General features: G+C 41.4%; 3 protein-coding genes across 6 annotated transcripts in view; 1 reads left to right on the top strand and 2 right to left on the bottom strand.

Annotated features, from left to right (window-relative positions):
- Positions 1-3,248: 3,248 nt before the first annotated feature.
- LOC105687464 (protein AATF) lies at positions 3,249-5,050 on the bottom strand. Its single transcript, XM_012403123.3, has one exon. It carries the CDS (start codon positions 4,906-4,908, stop codon positions 3,349-3,351), a length of 1,560 nt encoding a protein of 519 aa, XP_012258546.2. The 5' UTR covers positions 4,909-5,050; the 3' UTR covers positions 3,249-3,348.
- On the bottom strand, positions 4,869-9,391 carry LOC105687441 (leucine-rich repeat-containing protein 49). 3 transcript variants are annotated; one of them, XM_048654607.1, is made up of 8 exons: positions 9,163-9,390; positions 8,950-9,028; positions 8,694-8,872; positions 7,934-8,572; positions 6,605-7,854; positions 6,147-6,520; positions 5,836-6,075; positions 4,869-5,745 (listed from the first exon to the last, which is right to left on the bottom strand). In XM_048654607.1, the coding sequence occupies exons 3-8, from the start codon at positions 8,861-8,863 to the stop codon at positions 5,527-5,529; spliced, it is 2,892 nt and encodes a 963-aa protein (XP_048510564.1). In that variant the 5' UTR covers positions 8,864-8,872; positions 8,950-9,028; positions 9,163-9,390; the 3' UTR covers positions 4,869-5,526. The 3 variants fall into 3 exon arrangements, with proteins under 3 accessions (XP_048510564.1, XP_048510563.1, XP_020708879.2); XM_048654606.1 differs by lacking the exon at positions 8,950-9,028 and having other exon boundaries at positions 9,163-9,391; XM_020853220.2 differs by lacking the exon at positions 8,950-9,028 and having other exon boundaries at positions 8,694-8,854; positions 9,163-9,381.
- A 5,421-nt stretch (positions 9,392-14,812) lies between these two features.
- Positions 14,813-23,211, top strand: part of LOC105687613 (G-protein coupled receptor dmsr-1) — a 39,848-nt gene continuing 31,449 nt past the window's right edge. Inside the window, exon 1 of one of the 2 annotated variants that reach the window (XM_048654615.1) lies at positions 14,813-15,478. The gene's annotated coding sequence lies outside the window, so the exon portion shown is untranslated. Of the gene's footprint in view, positions 15,479-18,296; positions 18,670-23,211 lie in introns of those variants that run through there. The other variant, XM_048654614.1, reaches the window with a different exon arrangement.

Raw genomic sequence — 23,211 nt, 5'->3', positions numbered from 1 at the left:
CCTCTTGATTTTATTGTTGTTAACGTTGAGAAACAGAATATTTTCAGGTTCTTATTTAACAATGGTAGCCAAGGGATCTTTAGGTGTGTAACTTCTGCGTCGCTCTTATCTCTTACTACTATCTGCTTCAAATAATGATCGGATAATAATCTGTAAGGATAAAGGTACGCAGGGTCGATATCAAGGGGTTATTTTCTTACAGCTTTAGGCAGACTATTTTCTCCAATATCGTTCGAATTAGAAATGCCTTTTCTCAGCGTTTTTTTTTTTTACCCTGTTTTTCTCTTGCTGTTTCTAATTTCCGAAGTTTAATATGTTATCCGGAATTTCGGAAATAGCTCGAATGTTTCTTTGATGGAAAAAAGGCTCTGTAAAAATTGTTCAATTTGGTCCATGGTAGGCACGTACACGACTTATTATATTTTTCTTCGACTTACGCTATGCCGCACGAAGGGCAACGGAAGATCGGAGAGTTTGATCATAATTTTTAAGTAGTTTATTTGTCTGCTTGTCAGTTCTAATAACACTTATGAGAGAGATAATAAGTCAACGACAAATTTACTCCGGAACCCAATTCAAGTGATCGATCTTCATCTAGTTATCTACCTACAGAGTTTTTCTTTTCTCTATACTGCGCAAAAACTAAAATTACATGCACTATCCTGCTGCGGTAAACGTACGTATACATCGCGTCTCTGATAATTGAATTATTGTTGTTGACGATCAGTCGGAGGTTGACTAATATTAATTTGATTATTTATTCAATTTTATCGACGTTGTTATTACATTTTATAGTAATATGTCAACCGTGTACAGTGTGAGTAACAGAAGATGCGATGTTTCGGGTGAGCTTGTGAGTTGCCACAGAGATAAAATGAAGAGTAATAATAAACTGTGATTTAAACCGAAATAACATTTCGTACGAGGGAACAAATATATTGAAAAAAAATGGAAAAAGTTTTTAGAAATACCCAAACATGACCTTGATAAGAGATACGAGCATTCGAAGCGAGAGGATTAGATTGAACACGATATCGAATTCACTGGCATATTCTAAATAATTCACGGGTATCGGAAACACAAAGCGGGTGGAATTCCGACATTCTTGATACATTGCACACGTTTATCCATGGGTTTTCATAAGTGCGAATGCCCAGATTTCAATATTTGCGGATAGAATATCTGACAAAAGAGTTCAAGTTTTACACGTGTCAGTCAAACAGGATATTCAGATGGTTGAAGTGATTCGGTAATTATAAAAACCGAAACGAATAACGGAAGTTTCAAATCTCAGCAATCGAAAATTTTCTCCTGCCTACCTCGGCCGTAAGATGCAATGGAAACTGTGGGGATCAGATTAATCATCTCAATTTCATGGGAGCAGCAACTGATTTCGACAGATCTTAATTCTCGCGCTGCCAATGACCGGGGCCGTTTAATGTCCTACAAATAGATCGGACTATACCTACTATAATTTGGGCGGCCTTGACCGAACACTGACAAAATTCAGTAGAAATGTCAGCCACCCTAATCGTTGCGCGTGTATATTTTGAAACAACGGAGACAAATTTGGCTCTATTTGATATCACTTGTTTGCTGCGATTAATGTTAAAATTTCGATGAACTGAAAACGGAATTCAGCTCATAAACCACACGCCAGTTTCACGTGCCCCGAGAAACTCCGAAAAAATGATCTTGCAATGCCGCGTGATGATGCTGCAAAGTAGAGTGTACAGGCGAACAGACCTCGACTTGATAATTTCGCAGAGTTATTTTATGAGAAATTTTTATTTGATTTTATTTTAATTCATTAGTTTTTTCTTTTTATTACACGTCGCGGCTGTCCGCGGTCCCGCGTCCAATTATAACTATTAACGTATTAATTAATTGCTCATTAAGATTTATTTGCTCGCTCCCGCTCTGATTTGATAACCGAATCGGTATTTGCTTTATGTAATTGAACAATATCCGAGTAAGACAACCTATACAGGCGATAATTATTGACGGCTACACAATGCGGACTATATTGAAATCCATGTTGGGGCTCCACATTTTGCTTTTGCCCATTTTACCGTGCACGTGCATGGTTTCTCTGCAATCACGAACGGATTGACCGATAAAGTTTTCTCGATCGGTGCATTGGACGGGGTTGATGTAGAAGAAATGATGAATTTTGAAGTGTCGTTCAAAGTTGGTATTTTCAACGAAGAAAAATTCAAGTTCTCAGGAAAATCATAATGCAAAATGACGCTAAAAAATGCACGTACATATGCGGGTATACCTCTCACGATTTGTTCGTATGTTACCCAACTAATCTAGAGAATGGACTTTGATCGCGTAAGCTTCTTTTGCTTTAAACCCCTCATTTGCGCGTATATTTGCAAATCTGGAGAATGAACTTTAATCGCATTACAAACTGAACAGAATTAAAAAAGCTGCTAATTATATGCAGTTACCGCGAACACTCATCTCTTCGACTGAATATGGTAGACGGCAGAGCTATCAAAAAATTGCTGTCTCGTCCAAATGAGAGATGCAGATGAAGAAGATGGAAAGGAAAACATTCCGGAGTATAATTAAACTGGTTGCGAAATATCTTTTACTGTTTTTAAAAAATCGTCGAAAGCAATGGAAGGTGGTGTTCTGATTATAGTTGACCGTAGGAACAGTGAAAATTTTAATTGTTTTTCTAAAAATATAATTGGATGAGAGTTTTTAGGGATTGTATAATCATCAGACATTTCAAAGATAAGATGCGCGATGACCTCCCACCGATAATATCGGAAGGTCGGACTACTCTTGTTAAACATGATTCTAGATGTGTTTACGGCACGTGATGAGGTATCCGGGTCAAGGAGCTTTCAAAAAGCTTAATTCACGGTTCAGAAAATAGGTAGAAAAAGTCTAAATGAAAACGCTGAATAACATTAACAGTATTTGACTATTGCATAATTCTGGTATTATCTATCGCTGTACGAACAACACTAGCAGTATTTGAATATCGTTTAAAAAAAATTTAGAAATACTGATATACGATAATCTCGCGTTAGAGCTGAGGCTAACTATCTAAGAATGATACGAGACGTGGAAAATTATTAGTTATTGGCAAAAAAGGTCTAACTTGTGTAGATTATTTTGAAGAAGGTGTAGAAATTTTCATCTAACATTTTTAAACTCGGCGAATCTCCAGCTGCAGTTTAGAAAATAAAAAAGTAATCCTATAGGGAAACAATTATTAAAATCATAAATAGGTTTATCATTATAATTATTCTCATGACCGTTATGTACATAGCAAATAGCTTACATTTACAATTCTTTATGTCTATTCTTGCTCTACCCACATTCCAGCTACTTTTGTTCTACTTCTTTTATTTTTCCAAACAAAGAGTTATACAGTTCGTTTTTAGCCTCATCGCTCCAAAGATCATCAACCGTAATCGGTGCCATGAAATTCACCAGCTTGGAGTGGATACCGAATCTAATTCTGCGACCTTTTGTAGCTTTTGTGTCAATTTTCCTTTTCATTTTACTTCTCATATTTTGTAATTGAATCCATTGCTTGCTCAGCTGTATAGGATCTGTGACATCAGCAGATTTAAACTCTATGAGTTCCCTTAAAAGTTGATGGTAAAAATCATCGTCATCGTAGATTTCACTGTCATATTCCTGGGTTCTTCGACCATCTTTATCCTCTTCACCTGTTCTTTCCTTCCCAATTATATCATACTCTGATCTTTTCAACTGGGTCCGCTTTCTTAGTTTCGATTTATCACTCAGGATAAATTCAATCTGCTTGACTACTGGTTGTGTAGATCCTTTGTTATTTATATTTCCAACAGCTACTCGAGTCTTATCATTCCATTTCTGAATAACGGAATTTCTGTATTCTGTGTATAACTGGTGGTTCTTGGACAGTAGAGTTTCATAGTCTTCGACCTTTCTTTTCTTTCTTGGAACTTTTTCCTCATTTTCTTCTACTGAATCCCCTTCTTCTTCTACACTGTCATTTGCAATCTCTTCCTCGCTATCAGAAGGGATTTCTTCCTCCATGTCCGCATCCTGACTGACTTGCTTCGTACCTTTGTTGGCATTATCTTTTGCCAGTTGTTTTGTCTCTGGATAATTTTTTAACAAAGCACTTTGAAGATCTAGCAAATTATCAAGAAGTTTGGAGACACTAGTTTTAGTCTCATTTGTAGTTTTGGTAAAATTTGGATCTTTTTTCAAGTCATTGTACGTGTCAAATTGTGGCATTTGATTACTGGAGACTAGACATTTCTGTAGTTTTATTCTGATTTCTAATAAGCTTTCCCAGATCCCAAGCTGGCTTCGGACGCAGTTTCCTTTGTCAATTTCTGCAGCAACATCTGTCACAGACATATGTTGGAAATTTGATACTGTCTTCTTACTGCCTCGACGTAAGGGATTTGTTTCATCAACTTCAAGCTCTGGCTCGTCATCATTGACTGAATCTTCCTCATCCTCATCTTCATCTTCATCTTCATCTCCATCTTCATCCGGCTCATCGTCTTTGCTGTCATTCAAGTCGGTATCCTCATTGTCCGTAGAATTTCTTTCTTCATTTTCAATATTCTCTTCCAAGATGCTAGAGTCATCCGACTCCAAATCTTCTTCAGAATCAGATGGAAGGCTCTTACTTTGTAAAGTTCTTCTGCTCACCTTTTTCCCTTCGTATCTCTTATCAAGTTCGTCCAACAAGTCTAGACGTTTTCGAAATTTTGGAATTTGAACATCGGAGTCGTTAGAGTTATCTGCCTCGTCGTCGCGCTCGACCACTTTTGCAGTAGTATCGTCGTATTCATCGTCAGAATTGAAAGTTGTAGGCGCTGCAGTAACTAAGCTGCTGATTTTATCTGCCAGACTCAACCTTTTCTCTTTAGATGCCATTTTTTAAAGACGTAAATGACGTTCTGATTGCAACAGAAACGTTGTTCACGATTCACACGTGTATAAACAAACATTTAACCTCAACCATTCCTGACAATGGTTGTTCCAAACTGGTTTCAATTCCATTCGTTCGGTTCGCATCCCGTTCCTCGGCTTGAACCGTTTAAATCGTCGATATTTATCGAAGTTTGAATTTTTGGCGCAAAGAATGCCAAAAGCAAGACATTTCAAAAAGGAAATTTTGAAATCCGAATGGTGTCGTCGATTGAAAGTGAACAAAAAAACGAATAGACTTAGTTCATATGTGAAACGGGAGCAGATTTTAACATATCTTCACAGTGACCGTAAACGTTTGCACAAAAAAATATGAAAGAAGAATGGCTCAATAATTTTAAAATTTTATTTGCACGTAGTTGTTATGCGAAACGATATTTGAAACAACATGAACTGATTATCACGGTGATCATTGTATGACTTTGGATCTAACTATAATATATCTTTGGGGTCCCATCATCAACGTTGATTGCAGAACTGGACAGAAAGTCACTGTCACGTCTTGATAAACCTTGAATATATTTATAGTCTCTATTTCTGATTTTACCAGCATAGTTTCAATAATCAATACTGATTGCACTGTTTATCACTCATTAGTTTACTCATACACTGCTTCATGTAAGAATTCATATCCGAGTAGTCGATCAAAGTATCACGTACGATTTCTTTCAGAATATTTGGCCATTCGTTCTCAAGCATTTGTAATTTATGTACAGCATCGATCGTCAAGTCAATCATAGTGGATAAATGCACTTTACCCTTGTGCCTCCAGATCAGATCATCCTGAAATATGGAGGGTAATTCATTTGTGATCATTTGGGCGCATCGGTACGCCAGATCGAGAGTATGAAACTTTTAATTAATTAAATTTACCTGTGTAACGTTACCACGGCGCCACTGCAATGCTTCCTTAGCAACAACATTTCTTAATGCCGGATCGCTATTAAATAAAAATTGTTTGGCAGTTATTTGATCCCCGTTTTGTTTTTGTGCTTTGTCGAGTTGCAACCTTTGCAATAACGGCTGTAACAGCGACTCTGGCAGTGACCACATTACAATGTCGGTCAATCCGGCATATTCTTGATTTGCTTGCTCAATTTTCTCCTCTGCTATCTAAATAGACAGAGAATGAACACCTGCTACATAATCATCTGTATTTTGGACATGTGAATTAAGCATCTTACCTCTTCCCCGTTAATCACTTTTAAGCCCCAGTGAGCCAATCGAAATATAGCGTATATTTTCCAATCCTTAGAAATGATTGGGTTTCCCTCAGCGTCGATTTGAATACTACTCAGGCCTTGAACTTCGGCGAGGGCATTGATTTGCCCGAGGTGGCAAATGTTAGTTTCCTTGAAGATGAAATGTTCAGCATTTGAAAATCTGTTTTTCAATTTATTCAAAATCGTTGCAATTCCATTAAACTGAACATAGTTGAATTTTATTATGTTCACTTCGCTGGCCTTTAATGGATCCCAAGGACGATCAATGAATCGTAGCGCACCTTGACCATATACATTCAAGCAGCGGCCCGTTATTTCCACCAAATAATCCCCACCTACAATCATGATGAAAAAACTACGTACAATCAACATTTATCGACTGCATTCATTCATATTCAAATAATTCATGCTTCACATACCTTGTTCTCTCTCTTTCGGAGGACTTGGTTGAGGTGGAGGGCTAGCTGGAGGCAAAGCTCGGTGCTTTGCCCGAGCAGTTGCAGCTCTATTGCTTTTGTAGTGGACGATCTTCCTCATCTGAGCACTCTTCACTCTGTTTTTATCACTTCCGAGTTCCTGAGATCTATCCAGTAAAATTTTTGGTACAGACGAGCTGCTGGAATCGCTTAATACTGACTTACAGCTGTCTACGCTGTTTGTCTTTGAAGTTGACGATAGTAATATAGGTTTGTTGATCACAGGCTTTCTGTTCGGGTCAATCAGACTGTCGTGGCTATGATAGGGCCTACTGTTCTTGGCAAAGTCTTGCATATGCGAGCTTTGCTCGTCGGCTGCTACCTGACAATTCTCGTTAAGAAACGATTTTGGGCTCCGTGTGAACAATACTTTGTTAGTAATTGAGCTGTCGATTTTTACTTCATGTTGATTTTTCCTTTGGTCTATTTGTGCGGTAGATCTCAGCAGGTGATTTCTCAGACCACATTTTAAGCTTTCGTGACTTTCGGAGCTTTCGATGTCGCTTTCGGTCGTGGTGTCCATCCCTTCGACACGTGTCAGATTATTTCTGTTTTCTAAACCTGGCACAGTATCCACTATTTTATTGCTAGTCAAATTATTAATTATAGGAAGAAGAATAGGGGGCAGTTTAAAGTCCAGAGTATTCACTCTATCCACGCCATTCGTTTTTAGTATATTATCGCTAGAGTTGCTTCGCTTCTTGAAATGAATTTTTTTTGATTCTATATTTTCGTTTATAGATGTCAAACTACCGAAGGCTTTCGATTTCGCTTTGTCCAGCCCTTTCAGCCTCACTGTATCAATTTGCGAAGAATTCTGCAGATGCAACCCTCTGACGTGTTCGTTTTTAATCGCGGCAGCTTTACTCGCTCCACTTGTTATGCACTTCGTCTGCGATCTGAGTAACTCCCAGTTAGTCTTCGCGTTCGTTATTACTTCTTCTCTCCTCACATTGACGCAGACCTGAGTGCTAAGGTCTAAAAAAGCAGAGTTCGACTGTTCCTTCGTAGTCCTCCAAGCCATCGCCGCCCTCCGAACTTGTTCGTTGACTTGCATAGTGGACAGCACTTGCAGATTGGGTAGGTAAGATACGAGGAATGACACGCAGTCCGTATTCATTGTCACTGGATTTCCATCTATAGTTACCTCCTTGACTTGTAGAGCTTTCGCCAAGCTTCCCATATCTTCTATTCTATAAAAGTAAATTTTGCCTTTCACTTATCCCGCTGGCAAATTGCCCTCCATTGTAAATATTCAAGGTATATACTAACTTTTGTATGTCATTGTTGCTCAGGTACAATTTTTGCAGTTGTGGGGTTTCTCCAAAGCCCGAAAGTTTCTTGATTTTGTTTCGCCTTAGGTTCAATTCTTTGAGAGACAACAGACCTTGGAAGTCGTTACAGCCAATATTCTTTATATTATTTCCAGCTAAATTTAGAACTTTCAACGAAACCAACTCTCCCAAGCCAGACACTTGCACAATTTGATTGCCATGTAGATCTAGAACTTCTAATTTATTCAATCTCTCTAATCCTTCAATTTTTCTAATTCTATTCTTTCCTATCAACAATACTCTCAAATTTTCTAATGGATCTAAATTACATATCCTCTCTATCTGATTATCGTACAAATCTAGAAATACAAGTTTTGTCAACTGAGTCAGGCGATCACCGTCGACCTTCGTTAGCAAATTGTGCTGCAAAGAGAGTAATCTAAGTCGAGTTTCACCGACTATGTTGGGAAAACTAGTAAGACCTCTTCGGTCTAAGCATATTCTATCCGGGTTTTTCTCCCGTTGGGAGGGCGAACGTGTTGCCACAACAGTTCTGCCTTCTTCAGCCTGCTGCAAGGTGACCACATCACAACCCCCAACTTCGGCATCGTCTGCATTGAATGTAGAACTCGATGAACTGCAAATGCGATATAACATAGATGTGAATTTTTGAGCGCTATTCATTCACATGAATTCGAAAATATTCAAATTTAATAGCGGAGTCTTGCAGAGTTTTCATAGTTTTGTGGGCACATTACCTTAGAGTACTGTAAGATCGCTTGTTTAATTTTGGAGGTATGGGGGCTCCCGGTAATATTGGAAGGGCTGGAGCTATAGTCAGAAATTCATTTTCTTCTCCGTCAGGATCCACATGCGTCGTCGCTGACTTGCCTCGTATATTAAATGACAATTTCTTATTCTGCAGCATAAAATCACACTGTACGAATAAATTTACCATCAAAATTCATAATCTTGATATTGTTAATACCATTGAAAATATATATTCGGTCTCACCTTAGTCCGTCTACCCCGATATCGTGATACGAAAGACTATAATAAATTTTCCCTAACATACGTACGTCACTTGGCTTGCCTATTATAAAATAGTTTTCCAACTTTGGGATATAATTATGTTTATACCCTTTTCTAATGCTCGCCTATAGTCGATGGCTCGTTAAACACACGTTTAATATCAAAGAGTATAGTTGCGGAAATAGTTGTACTTACCAATGTGCCAGTACTACCGTTACTGCTTATTGGCATCACATAACAAAGCGGACCGAGTATCACCGATATGTGAAAATAGAACGCAATAAATCTATTCCCTGTCATTAGAATATCGACATATCTCTGCCGTGGCTCTTACACGAGACTCGATTTTCCCTATTTGTTTGTTCCTGCGCCCTGGCGCGATCCTGTTATCTGATAACTATACGATACCTCCGTACGTATCCGTACGGGGACGATGGGGATGATGCGCGGCGATTGACGCCAGTTTTAAGAAAATCCCTTGAAAAAAAATTAGAATTTTGGGATGACGATTGGAGTCATACAAGTGCACATGAAGTGCGCCATAACATTTCTTTTAATGAGTTAATTGTTACAATGTACATGCTGATCAACAATAGCCACATCAAATTCGCGGGCAACACAACTGCAGCTATGCAGCTTTCGATTTGATCAGCAGAGCTCCGAATGGACGCTCTGAAGACTCTGCGGTAAGCTGGTTACGCCCTTCCGTCCTGAATAATTGATTTTTTTTAATCAATAAATGTGTTCACATTGCAGCGTCGACAACCGTTGGTAAGATACGATTTGCCGGTACAATGTCGTCGTCCTAGCGTTCCATTGACCGTTGGGTACGTACCGTAGAAACCTTGCTCCGAAAATTGATCTCTCCGATCAGAACCAATACCGAGAGCAGGAAACCGAGCATCAAGATGATAAAGGCGATCTGCAGGTTTCTCAAATTGAAAGGAGTCGCATGTTCTTTCCTTTCGTTCGTCCTTATCACGTGGTAACGATATTTTGTTATCAAAGCATCGACGGTGGTACGATACCAATAGGCCGGTAGTCCGGCTTCGAACATCCTTTGAAGGAGAGAGTTCGCCCTCTTCAAGAAAAACGCGTCGCTCGGTACCAGATACACGAGGTAATAAGACATCGGGCATTCCTCGACGATGTGCAAAACGCTCTCGTCACCATCATCCAAATATTCCGCCTGGGTTGTGAGCATAAGGTCGCTCCTGCGTCCGACTGCTGCGATATCCCTGATCACGGCGGTCCTCTGTATCGTAGATACGTTCACGTTCGGCGACACCTGAACTTTCTGGCGAAGATGCAACAGAGTCGGCGTGTCATCGAGGTCATTCGCTAATCCAAATATGTCCCGCAAATTCGGCGAGGTCGTACCGATTAGAATTCCGGACTCGTCCAGATCCTCCAGCGTATCTATATCCTTGAAGTGAGCCGGCTTCGCAAATCCCTGGTACAAGGTGCCCTGGAACGATCCGACAATTATAACGCTGTAGAGTAGAAAGAACGTGAGAAAGACTCGCTCGGCTTGACAAGTGGGAAGCCGCTGTGGGGCAGAGACGAAGATGAGGGCTGTCTCGAATAGAATTCGCGAGAAATTGTAATCCCCGGTTCCTCTGCCCATCGCGGCGCGAATCACGTGCCGCGTGATGCCGCATCCTATGACGGTCCACAACAGCAGACCCCAAACGAGCGGAGAGAAACACTGGAAGATCGTCAGCCACTGCGGAATTATACCGGCCCTCGGTACCACGATACAGAGACTCTCGTAGCTGACGGGGAACGTGAAATCGATGAATTTCCCGACTCCGTAATCCTTGAGGAAAACGCCGTTCGCCCCTATGTCCGCCCTTCGGTGGATCACATCGCCAATTACACCGACGGATGACCCGTTGGCCATTCGGTATCCGTACTCCATATCATCACTCGGCGGATGAAATTCTGGGCTGCAGTTCATCCGACTGGTTAATGTATTTATCACGCCACTGTCGAGGCCTGTCAATTTCTGGAAATCTAGTTTTCTGTCTTCCGATGAAGCCGGCAGAACCTTGCCCGGTTCGGGTAACGTGACTATCGTAGGCACGCGTTGGAATATGCTCACTTTCAGGGAGTAACCGTTCATGTCCGTCAAGGTATTCACGAACGCCGACAACGAATCGACGAAGTTCGGGTGGTTCGAAGTGAGTTTCAATCTCTTGAGAGCACCGAAAATTTTTTTCGGTCCCAGCGCGAACGGGTTCCAAGAGTAAACGAAATTTTCTTTGTTCGGAATCCATAGGAAAGGATTCAGAATTTCGAAATCGGTCCAAAGCCTGTACAATATCGTCGTGACCGTTTCTCGTGTGATTTTATTCATCGCATCCTCGTCGGAGAAACTATCAAGTTCTCCCGGAACCAGGATGATCAAAAGAAACGCGACATGATGTCGCTGCCGGAGCTCAATGGTATCTAAAAATGCATGCAAACTTTCTGCATCGGGTAATAGAAGTATCGGCACAGGTCGTTCCGTTTGATTTGCGAAACGCATTCGACCGGCCCCTCGTCGTTCCCTCTGATCCTCCGCATCTTTTGAAATGTAATGATGCACCACCGATATCGTCGCCTCCGTATTTTCATGCAGGACCGGAATGAGCGTAGAGGAATGTCGATGCATCGAGTCGAGTTGCATCTTATGAATGACCTGGACAGCGACCGACTTTGCGTGGGTCGTGTACCATGTCAAGAATGACTGGAATGGATTTTCCGCCGCCCAATTCCTCTGGTCGTCCTTGCGTAGGGTACAACGGACCGACGAAGTCACAAAAATTGCAGCGAGAATCAAGCAGAGCCTTCCTCTCAGCATCTGGAAACTTTAATAGAGGGGGTTTTTCAGATGTGAGGACGGTTCTACTCAATGTATATTATTTCAGGAGTTTTAATGAACTCCGCGACGGTTTTGTACCGAATTTTCAACGCAAATATTCAGTCTCGCTGTTAGCAGCAGCTGTTTCCACTAATGTACAGCACATGGTAATTGGGTCTGCGTTTTGCATCGCGGAATCATTGTTATATAAAAGTTGAACTTAGGTAGGTATTCGCTACCCGTTTAAAAGTTCACCACCGAACCCTATTTCGAGGATACCGCGACGATGTGAATTTAAATAAGCCAGACAGAAAAAGTTCACCCGTAGCGCATCGGTCTTTATGCCGGTTTTTATTACATGTCCAAATCACGTGAACGGAGAAAAAAAAATAAAAAATAAAATAACCACCGCAACTCCAACAAGCGTAGGAAATTATCTCACCCCAGAACTTGTCGAAACTTTGCGAAAACTCTTTTGAATCTCGAACAACGCGGGGCTGGCTGGAAGACCGCGTGGTTCGGTCGGACGTTGCGTCCGTCTGACCGATACGGAGCTCCACCACTTCGTCGCCGCGGTCTGCCCGGTTACCGAGCTTCACTACTTGCGGACTACCGACTCGTGAATATCGAAAGTTCAATATCTTCGCTCGCGTTTTGTATATTCGCCCGCGGGGTTTTCAAATTAAAATAAGTCGGGGGATGTCGAAGAATTCCGAAAGATCCTGTCATATTTTTTTTTTGTTTGTTTGTTCTTTACATGATTAGATTCTCGAGCGTCTCTTAGCAAAAAATTCGTAAACTGACGGTATTTTGCGGTATCACGGTATAAATTCGAAGACGATTAAAATTGGCATCGAGATGCTCCAGGGGTCAAAAATTAGTGGTCAAGAATTCGTTATTGGTCTTTCGAGTTTGTCGATGAATAAACTCTCTGGACTCTCATTGACCGGGCCTCGTTAATTACACTGCAACTGCAGCTATAACCACAGAGTAACAAGCGTCACGGATAGCTATAACGTCGGTAGTTCCACGTTCGGATGTAGGGGTACTATTAAAAATAATGTAGATCGTAAATTAGATTTTACGCGCAAGATGAACCCTTTTAAAGGCGTCGTGACCATAAAGCTACAAAATAAGGGCAACTATCAAGCGACGGGACATCCCTTCTAGCCTCGATGATGGTGCCTTGCATTTCTGTAATTACTTACAGACACCGCGTAGAAGATTTACGGTACAAAAGGGCTGTCCTATCGTCTGCAATCTCGACACTATTTGTGTTTAAAAATATACTTGCGTCGATTCAACAAAAACCAAAAAAAAAAAAAAGAAGCTTTTAGCGCTTTTATATTTATGAAAACTCTCAAAGCGTCGTTTCGAACAAATAACTTCTATCACTACGCCGTCGCACTAAATCTCATTTCGGATGAATCCCAGCGATATCTTGTCAGGTATTTTTCACACTCGATGTTACGTATATTTCCTGCATGGCGTATGCGGACAGTTTTACTTTTAGCTGGTAGTTTACACTTGAACTAAAACTACCATAAATTTTGTTTGTAACTAGGTGACGAAGGCAGTCGTCGGAATTAACCACTTTCTGGATTTTCTTCGTCAACCACCTGTAGCAGCACAATTTCTGGAGGGGCAGACATTCCTTTCTACCACTGGGAAACGTATCAAATTACGTAGTTTCTAAGTGGTTTTCACTCATTTTCCAAGTAGAAAAGAGCTCGGGCATGAACTAGTAGGTGAGATTACTTCTTATTTCGCACAGACTCGTTCGTTAGCTACGCGTGTATCTATTTTGACAAATTAACGCCATAATTTATATCCTAAAGGAAGTTAACAATGTCCGGAAAAAAATATCGCAACTTGGACTCACTTATTCTGGCTATTTCATTTGAATATCCTGAATCGCCCCACCGTTAAAAGGCTAATACCATCGAAATTTCGGTTACTCAGGTAAGTGCAGTGTTGAAATTTGCCACCGAAGTTGGCTCTGTGCCAACCGGGTTTTAGGCAACATTTATGGAGCGCTTGAGCCAAAGTTAAATCCTATACGACCGCATAGATTCTCGAAATACGAACGATTTGTGTTATGCTAGCGCAGCAGTCTCGAAAGATTAATCTCGGCTATTCGGTCTACTTTTATTGGACCACTCGGAATTTTGTCAAATGGATTATTCGAAAAAAAAAAACAAAAAGCATCGTGTACGATACAGAGTTTTTATTACTCACGTGTATCGTTTACAGTTGCGAAGCAATTAAAAAATATGAAACGAATGGCACTCGCTCCGTTATATTGCACGACAATTGTGATTGAAAACTGAATGCGTCGCTAGTCCATATTCGGTGCTTAACTGCCGATAGTATTAGCAGTTTATGATTGCTCGATAAATATTCGTCAATGTTTACTATAGAAGGAAAAAGTCGGACACCAAGACGACCTCGCCCAGTTACAGCCCCTGTATAGCCACCGCTGAAAAAATTACTTAGCACCACGCAATATTTGCTTAGAATTACCATACGGAGCTCGAACGATATTTTCACCATAAATTAATTATTCACCGTTTATTCGGTAAAAAGATTTAATTTATTTTCGTTCTTTTCCATCATGCGTGCGACCCTGTACGCCGTACCACCACATCTCGCCGGACTAAAAAGCTCAGTTTTTATCTGGGAGACGCTTATTTCCTGGAAAAATAACCGCGCAACGATGCCGGAGCTGCCATATCCAGGATCCGGAGGATCACGAACAGACGTTCCTCAGACACATAATTTATAGTCAAGGTCTGAGGCGACCAGACAGGCCGCGGATGCACCAGCCGAAACGAAATCGAGGCAAAAAATATCAAAACGGGTTTGGTACTTCGGATAAAAACTGCGAGAGACAAGATTACGAGGAGCTGGTGAGTTCCGTGAAGTTTTATTCTTTATTTTCGGAACATGAAGAGTATTGCGCCTGGATGGTTAGGTCTCTGAATCAGAATAATAAGCTGCTTGTCTGTTTGTTTAAACTATGAAAAAAAAAAATGCTCTAAAAAGTTTAACCTTGATCAACCTTTAATCAACAGGGTAGACTACTTTCCCCATGTTCGTGTTCACGATCGTCGTGTGTTGCAGGACGATGTTTATCGTTACTTTGATAAACACGCCGTTCTAAACTCAAACAAAGGGCTGCCAAAAAGCTCGTTGCTTTCGTCGTTCACGTTTGTATGGAAATCTATCGGTGTTCTTTTAACATTTCCAAAGGAAACGAAGAAGTGGAGAACCCTATAAACAAATCGCCATCCCACAATTAGCCTCGCAATTAGCAGCGACGAGTAACTGCGTTTGTGCTAATTAACGATCCATTAGGAATCTATATGATTGCTTCGGATCGCTCGCAAGCTCCTTGAAATGAATACGACGATGATCGGATGTGGGCGAAAGGCGAGGCGGGCGTGGGACTATAAGATTGTGTGTTAATACGTTATCGGATGAAACGAAGATAATTGATACGGGAGCTCGGGAAAAACGAAAGTACAGCTGCCGTCGAAAGCTTCTGCATACATTTTTGTGGATACGCATAGAAGAATATTACGATGTATGTGCGTCTAAGCGGGAGGCGACGTGAATAGCGATGGCTATAGTGGGCGTCCGGCTGTCGGGTGAAGTAATAAGGAGGTAGGTAAACGTTATTCAAGCTTCTACCTCATGAACAAACGTGGAACGTGCAAACACGCAAAATAACTGAGTAACGAGCGCTTGATTTATCGCCAAGTTTCTTGCCCCCTGCAAAGTTTACCGACATGATTTACCACGGCGTAAATGTAGTGAGCACCGATACGCGTACACACCGTGCGGCAAACACTGCCAGTTGAAATTATGAACCCAATTTGCTCTTTGCGGACGATTATAAGACATTCGTGGGGGTACTTACGTCGTATTTCGGTCTAAGACTTCTACTTTTTGTCGAAGAGCTTGACTGTAACTGGCATCCCGACAGCCCGAACCGGGAAGGGATGGGATTGGAACACATTGGTTAATCAACGGAAATTGTTGCGTCGTTTTTCGCTTGTATTTTTTGTTACTCTTGTCTTTTTTTTTTTTAGTGGGTAACAAATTGATTGTATTTTTAAGAGGAGATACGATCGCATCTTCATGAATTCCGTGTGGCAGTCAAACCTTCGAGGTGGAAGAGCTGTAAATAACACGTTGTTGTTGCAGTAGGGATAAATTGTGTGTTTGCCGATGAACGGTACTGCTATACATTTGTATTTACATATTTACGACAATCTTCGCCTCGATCACCCACTGCAACAATATGATGTCCTTGGACAACGCTGAGTTATGGCTTAACGTTGGGTACGTATGTGAAATGTAATTCGAAAATGGGGTCCAAGACAAAGCGAAAATAGTCACTTGTGACGCATTTCTCAATTAGGTATGGTAAATTTTTTCAACGTTTCACTCATGTGTCCCACACAAAAATTAACAACGTCTGGTATTTTTTTGATTCAATTGACAGTTGATATTGGCGATAACATACCCACCCGATTCTCACCTAAACTATGCTTAGGAGGGATCGCTTGTTATATTCTTATCGTCTGATTTCAATGATTTGCTATTTTGCCCGATGTTGATTATTTATTATTCATACAATTGTTTCTCCATTGGTTCGGACGCCTATTCGAAACGAACTAGTGAAATGGATTATTCGACGATAGGATGAATCAGGCGTAGTCGTCCCGCTACATTTCCATTCGTCGGAATAAACCTGTGCTTCGGCCCTGAAAGCATCGTATCCCAATAGCCGGCGGATCGTGGGTGATAATATGTGAGAATATTACCAGGTGTTGTCCCATAAAAGAGATTAACATGCTCGATATATGAGACACGTGCATAATAATCAAGTGGACGCGTACCAATAAACTCCAATGCGAACGCCGGAAGCACCGGGAAATCCTCGATGCTGCATCGGCAGTAACTGGTGAGATCAAAATTTTCGCTTCAAGAGTTCACGAAATATACTAAACTTGGTCGTTAATTCTAATCACCTGTAGAGCTCTTGAGCTCTTCTAGCCCAGACTAAACAGATACCAATAAAGTTTCTAGTTTCATCGTCTCCTGGAAATGATGCTTATTCGTGTCGTCGTTTTTATCGACTTGGGGTCGCGATTAGCCTACGGCTTTGGGGGGTTGACGTTGCTGGAGAAGCATCCGAGGCCTCCGGAGTGGCTGAGAAATTTAATACGCTTTTTAGACCTCGTTAACGAACGACCGGAATCCCGGCAATCGCATATGGCCGTTGCATCAACACCGCAACTCTACACGACGAGTGGTTCGACCGCTATTTCACCGCCAGAGGAGTCGACCTTTATCGTACAAGCTTAACAAATTTGTCAAGTGAGTCAATGAATGGAAAATCCAGGTTCACTTGGATAATCTTCGCAAACGCCTCTATAAACCTGAAAAGGTTGTCGACCTTTCGATCGGACTGTCTGCGTCAATTTCGTTATTCGTTGGAGAAACTTACTTCTGGTATAAGATAAAAAAGAAATGAGTGGATGATCCCCAAAAGCGGAAAATCCCGCTTGGGATTTCGTGACGGTAATCGACATCGACAGAAACTACCGAGGATTCTACGGCTTCTTTACTCTGTAGGTTCGTTCAAGATGTGTCGTGTATACGGTGTTATTGATTCCGGCTGCACCGGCGACATACTGTAAGTTGCAATTGCTTTTACGTGAAATAATTTTTCTAAATCTATCCGCGCGAAGTTTTAATGAAATCATTTGTACGATGAAAAGTTGACGAAGAATATTCTCCGAGGTCTTTAAAAACTCTATCAAGACGAAGTACCGACATCGTGGATGTAGGTGTACCTGTTGTCTGCAGCTTATATTCTACTGAACAAATTTATTATCATAAAATTATTTCTTCCGATCCGGAGGCAATCTTTTTTATTATAATTATATCGGTTAAATAAATGATCGAGGTATCTCAACGTTCGGTAATCAAAGTATATATTAATCGTGCTCACATCCGCCTCCATGGCGAAGCCTCGTCGATGAATCACTTCGTGTACCGATAACAGTACATTCAACATTGTGAGCACCGAGTCAAAATCGGAGCTTTTTTCCTCCCTATTTTTTCATAATTTACTCAAGTTTTTTCCTGATTTCAGAGAACCGAAGCACATTTTGGATATCGATAGGGTTTGGCTGAAAATTCTGAAATTCAATTTGATTTGGAATCACGTAGCAAATACTCGTCGAAAGAAGAGGAAGGGAAAACAGAGGAGCACTATCGCTCGTTCGTTCTTTAATTTCGACGAAAACACCCGGCAATGTAGACCAGGTGATACGGACTTCATGGTCTAGCGACTCGGTACGGTGGTCGAATACCAAATGTCGATAACCCCGGGCTGTTGTAACTTTGATTAAAATTTGATTAAAGGCTGAGGACGGTGCGGTGATGAAATCCTTGCCTTATTTTCTGCTTGTCGCTTCGAAAATTTTCCGCCCACGGGTCTACGAACGGTAGACAACATTGATAAGGTAGTAGTATCTTTCTCTCGGAGCAAAAGGACGACCCGCAATCGGAGCTAGGATCCAAACCCGAACGGATCGGAGACGAACCAGCAGAAATTAACATTGCTCGAGAACCGACTCCGACGTTTCGTGGATTTATCCGCCGAGATATGTTTCAGGTTTCATTCTATTTCTATTCGGGTGATTCTTATTAGACGTTGTTCTCCTAAATGCGACGTCGGAGCTGTGGACGCTGAGCCATTACTGTATGGATGTCGGTAATCGATGCCTGTGCGCCCAGGTATCCCAAAAGATGTGAAAGACCGAATGGAACCGCATCAGGTACTCATGCACTCAGGAGTTATAAAAACCACTGCCATATACGCACCCTTTTATTACGATCTGCATTGTATTCGGAAAATGCGTGGTCGTAAAATTGTTGGACAAAAGGGTTCCAAGTTTCGCCTCGCGCCCCACGAATATGGCTATTCTTATACCCGATGACCGCGATGAAATTCTTCTGAATTCATGTCCAGTGTATTTATCTCGGAAATTCAGCTGGTATATCAAGTGAATTTCCGAGATAACCCGATATAGTCGGCAGATTTATTTAATATACCGAGTAAACTGAACGCCGACATATTCTACTCGATGAATAAATTCACACGAATCGATTGATAGCGGAGGGCATGTCGGTCCAAAGAAATGCAATTTTTCACTTCTCGCTACTGGCTCGAAATGGCGTACAATTTGTTCCCCGTTCTCTCGCACTTTACGTGCGTTCTTTTTTCGTCTACGGGAATATTTTCTTCGCTATTTTCTTTTCGTTTTATTTTATTTTATTTGATTTTATTTTTGTTTTTTTTTTTCATTTTATTCACGTGCGATTGCCGATTGATGGGGTACACCTATGCTCGCGTGTACCCACTCGGAGTGTGTCTCGCGTCGTGAGAAAATACAAACTATCGCTACCGATGGTGTTCGTACCGGTGCGGCTGGACGTACCAGCTATTCGTTTGAGATTTCCATCAGCGCGCGCGACACAACTTGGATATTATCTGAAACCCAACTTTACGCTCCACGAGACAAACTTTTTACGCCGAGTCTTTCAGGGCCACCGCCACCCTCTCGCTGTTCATCCATCCCTCTTAGGATCCCCGCGACCGCCCCGGCTGAAGGAAAAAGGTAAAACAGTATTCCACAAGTGTGGCTGGAGGTGTCTTTGCTTTGCTTTCTCTACTTTTCTCCTTTCCTTTTCCATTTCCTTCTTCTTTTTCTTCTCTTCCCTCACACGTCTGGTCGCTTAATGGCTGATGCAGGTTTAGGTTTCGGGTTTCGGATGTCTGTCCCCGAAGGGACTCGTCGTTCCGCAGATCCCACATTTCCCAGGAAATTATATATTTGCCAGCTTATAACGGCAGAAGTTGTTACGCAAGGAACGAAGTTTCCAGATTTCTGGTGTCTCCGAATCCATGGTATTTAAGGCCGCGATGCCATCGTCGAATCGTAATATTCGCTTTACAAATATTCTTATGCTTAGGTGAGTTCTTGGCGTCTGGCGACCGTCTAACAGCGATAACTTTAACCTTTTCAGATAGTATTACTACAGATCTGTGTTTACGCCCCTTCTAGACGACTGCGTTTCTTTCAAGTCTCGATCTTTGAATACATTTCATCCGAAATCGAAGGTTCCAATGAACCGTCACGTGGCGAAGGAAAAATGTAGAAATTATTGGCGACGTCAAGACCCTGAAGATCTTGAGATGGATTAAGAAACGAGAAACCTGAAATCCATTTATCCCCGTTTCTTAAAATCTTACGCGATGGGACTTCAAAACTGACTAGAAGCTTTTTCCTTCAGAGCTCGCGGGTATTTGTCGCTTTTTAGACGGATGTGCCTTGTCCACCTTTGTCTGGAAAACAGAATTTCTCCTCGCTTTTTCTCGCTGTCTTCTTTTTTCTCCTTACCTTTCCATTTTTATACACTTTTTTTTCGCGGAATGTATGTACAGTAATCCAACGCTCCGTCGATATCTGTTACCGAGAACTGAGCGAGAACATTGAAAAGGTAGAGCGATCTTATTCTTTTTCATACACCTGCGCCAGTTTTGCTATCTCATACCGTTTCGTGCAGGAAATTTGTCACCTCTGTTCGTATCTTTATTTCAAAGAGTTGAACGCTCTACGCGATAATTAATTATCCTGCAATTAACTCCCTGTTGTCGAGAACTTACTACTCTGTGAAAGGTCACAGCTTCCGTTTCAACATGATCACTGCTCGCTTAATTTCAGAGTTCATCTTTCTTCTCAAAATCACATGAACTTTTCGCTGTAGTCGGAACAGATTTTTGCATTCGAAACTTCACAGAGTTCGTTATAATGACTCGAATTTTCTCACCATATTGTGCGTTCTTTGTGAAAAACAGGGAATGGCAATATTTCATTCATGTCGAACGTATCACTCGAACCCTTTCATTCTGTCGTACTTTCAATTACTCCGTCAGAGAAATTTCAAGATTTCACTCGACGAATATTTTTTTTTCGTCCTAATTAGACATCCCTGTTTCTATCTGGCAACTCTCCTCGTCCACCGCGCGAACGAGGAACAATTTTTCAACGAACAAGAAATTTATGCAGCCAATTTGTGGGTGACAATGACTCCGGTGGATAATCTCTTAGAGAAGTGAGTTATCAAGAGGATCTCAATTTAGCTCGTGGAAATCCACCGCTGGGTCGAGCGAAGATTATAAAGTATAGCAAGAATTCCACGAGCTCACTGCATATCTTCACGTATAAAAAGCTTCGTCCAATTCTTCTAAATTTCCGAATTTCTCGTATATTTGATTTAAAATTTTTGACATGCTTGCAAAATTCGAGAGTTGGATGAATTGCGTTTCAAATTTTGCCTTTACATTCTTCGTCCATTTACAAACTTTCCGTTCATCCCTCTCCGAGGTAATGCCTCAAAGAATTTCAGTCCATTTACCGGTTCCAAGTTTATGGTTATTGCGCACGATGCCGATGCGGATTGGGGCGCAAAAATACCAACGAAATTTTCACTCAACGGTCCGAAGTACGGAGCCTCCGGTAGAGTGCTCGCGATTCAAATTTCGTTACATCTCGCAGAGATACCGACGATATTTCGAATCTAAAAACTTCTGGTCAAACTTCGAAATTCTTCGAATTATTAGCCCCTGGATGGCAGAGGCTTGGGAAACGGACTTTAAAAGGTGTCCAACGCCATGATCGACCGATTTGACATTTCATGCAGGTATGAAGATACCCCTCGTAAGTTGATTTCATCCTCACGTTCCCGCGGGAGTCTTTCGTCGTGCAATATTTAAGTGAAGAAGAAAAACTTTCTACGCGAAAGTGAATTTTTTTTGTCTTGTCTTCGTTTCTTTTTTTATTCTTTTTTTTTTTCCTTTTTTTTTTGTTAGTGCTACAACTCCCCCGTATGTACGTCCATAATAACTGCAGCTCTCCACGAGATGGCTTATACTTTCGAACGCGCGTTGAATACCGAATTATTTTATGGAAATTCCAACGGTGCGACTTTCCGGGCTACCCGACTGCAGCAGAATCATGGCTCGTCGTTCGCTCTTATCACGCGACGTCGCGACGTTGACCCAACCGAAAGTAATCGACCTGTGGGAACCATAAAGTTTGTCCCAATTACCATGAAGATATGAATTAAGTTTACGCGTACAGGTAGATGGATAGATTCACCCTCGGATCCCTGAATTTTATTTGATGGAAACTTTGATAGCGGTTCTGTTTGTTCTTTTCACGTTTTCCTGAGCCGAATCTGATCGAAGTAAACAGAATACATTTATACACGCGTGTAATATTTGCACCCGACGTACGACGTGCTTTTGTATAATGCGAATCTGTTGACATATAGCATGCACGAAGTAGAGGATAAGAGATGTACTTGAAATATTTGCAATGTCGTTTTATAGATCTTATATTCTATTTCCATTTTTTTGATGTCTCCTCCTCCAGGCGAAGCGGGAGGGCCGAAATTTTCGAAAATTTTCAACGGTTCAAAATTCACTTCAGCATTGAACAGAGCCTAGGAGTTCGGCATACGATCGATTCGCCACTTGTTGTGGCTCTGGTTCCTTTTATTGATGTTGGAGAACTTTTTTTTTCACTCCTGCGCTGCCGCAGCTTTTTTTTAAAACTCAAGCTCCTTGGAGGGAGTACATGAGAGATGATGTCGTTCACTTCAAAGCGAAAACCCCCCACTTTGAACCTAATCCTGCTTTACATATGTTGTTGAAAATTGTCTTGAATATTTTTCCATGGATTGAATTTCCGGATGTACAGAATATTTTCTGGTCTTTGATTATTCAACTTGGATGCTGAGATGAGTTTTGTTTGCATGTATATATAGACGAAATGTACCAGATATTTTTTGATTAACGAAGACTTCGAAAGTAATCCTAAAACGGAACTGTTGAATTTCCCAAAAGAATGATGAAAATTTAAGTAAGACTGCAGAGAGTTATCAAGTTGAGCTTTGATTTTTTCCTGTCGTGATATCTTCATTTTTCTGGTCCAAAAAGCGATAAATTGGCGATAACTCGATCAAAATATTCGAATTTCTCGGTCTATGAGGGAGCCCGAGCTTTGCTGGAGTCAGGTAGCCCGGGGCGCGCGGTTTGTTGTGAGACGTCACCTTCGGGGTTGAGCAGAGGTGACGCCCCACAACAAACCGCGATCGAAATATTCGAATTCTTCAATTTACCAGCAAGCCCGAACTTTGCTGGAGTCAGGTAGACAGCAGCGTAGCGCTTTGTTGTGAGACGTCACCTTCGGGGCTGACTAGAGGTGACACCCCACAACAAACCGCGCGCCCCTGGCTACCTGACTCCAGCA

Source organism: Athalia rosae, chromosome 4 (genome assembly GCF_917208135.1).
Source record: "Athalia rosae chromosome 4, iyAthRosa1.1, whole genome shotgun sequence".
In the NCBI taxonomy this organism is placed as follows: Eukaryota; Metazoa; Arthropoda; class Insecta; order Hymenoptera; family Athaliidae; genus Athalia; species Athalia rosae.
The sequence above is the reverse complement of the archived record's forward strand: the minus strand, read 5'-3'. Positions and strand labels throughout refer to the sequence as shown.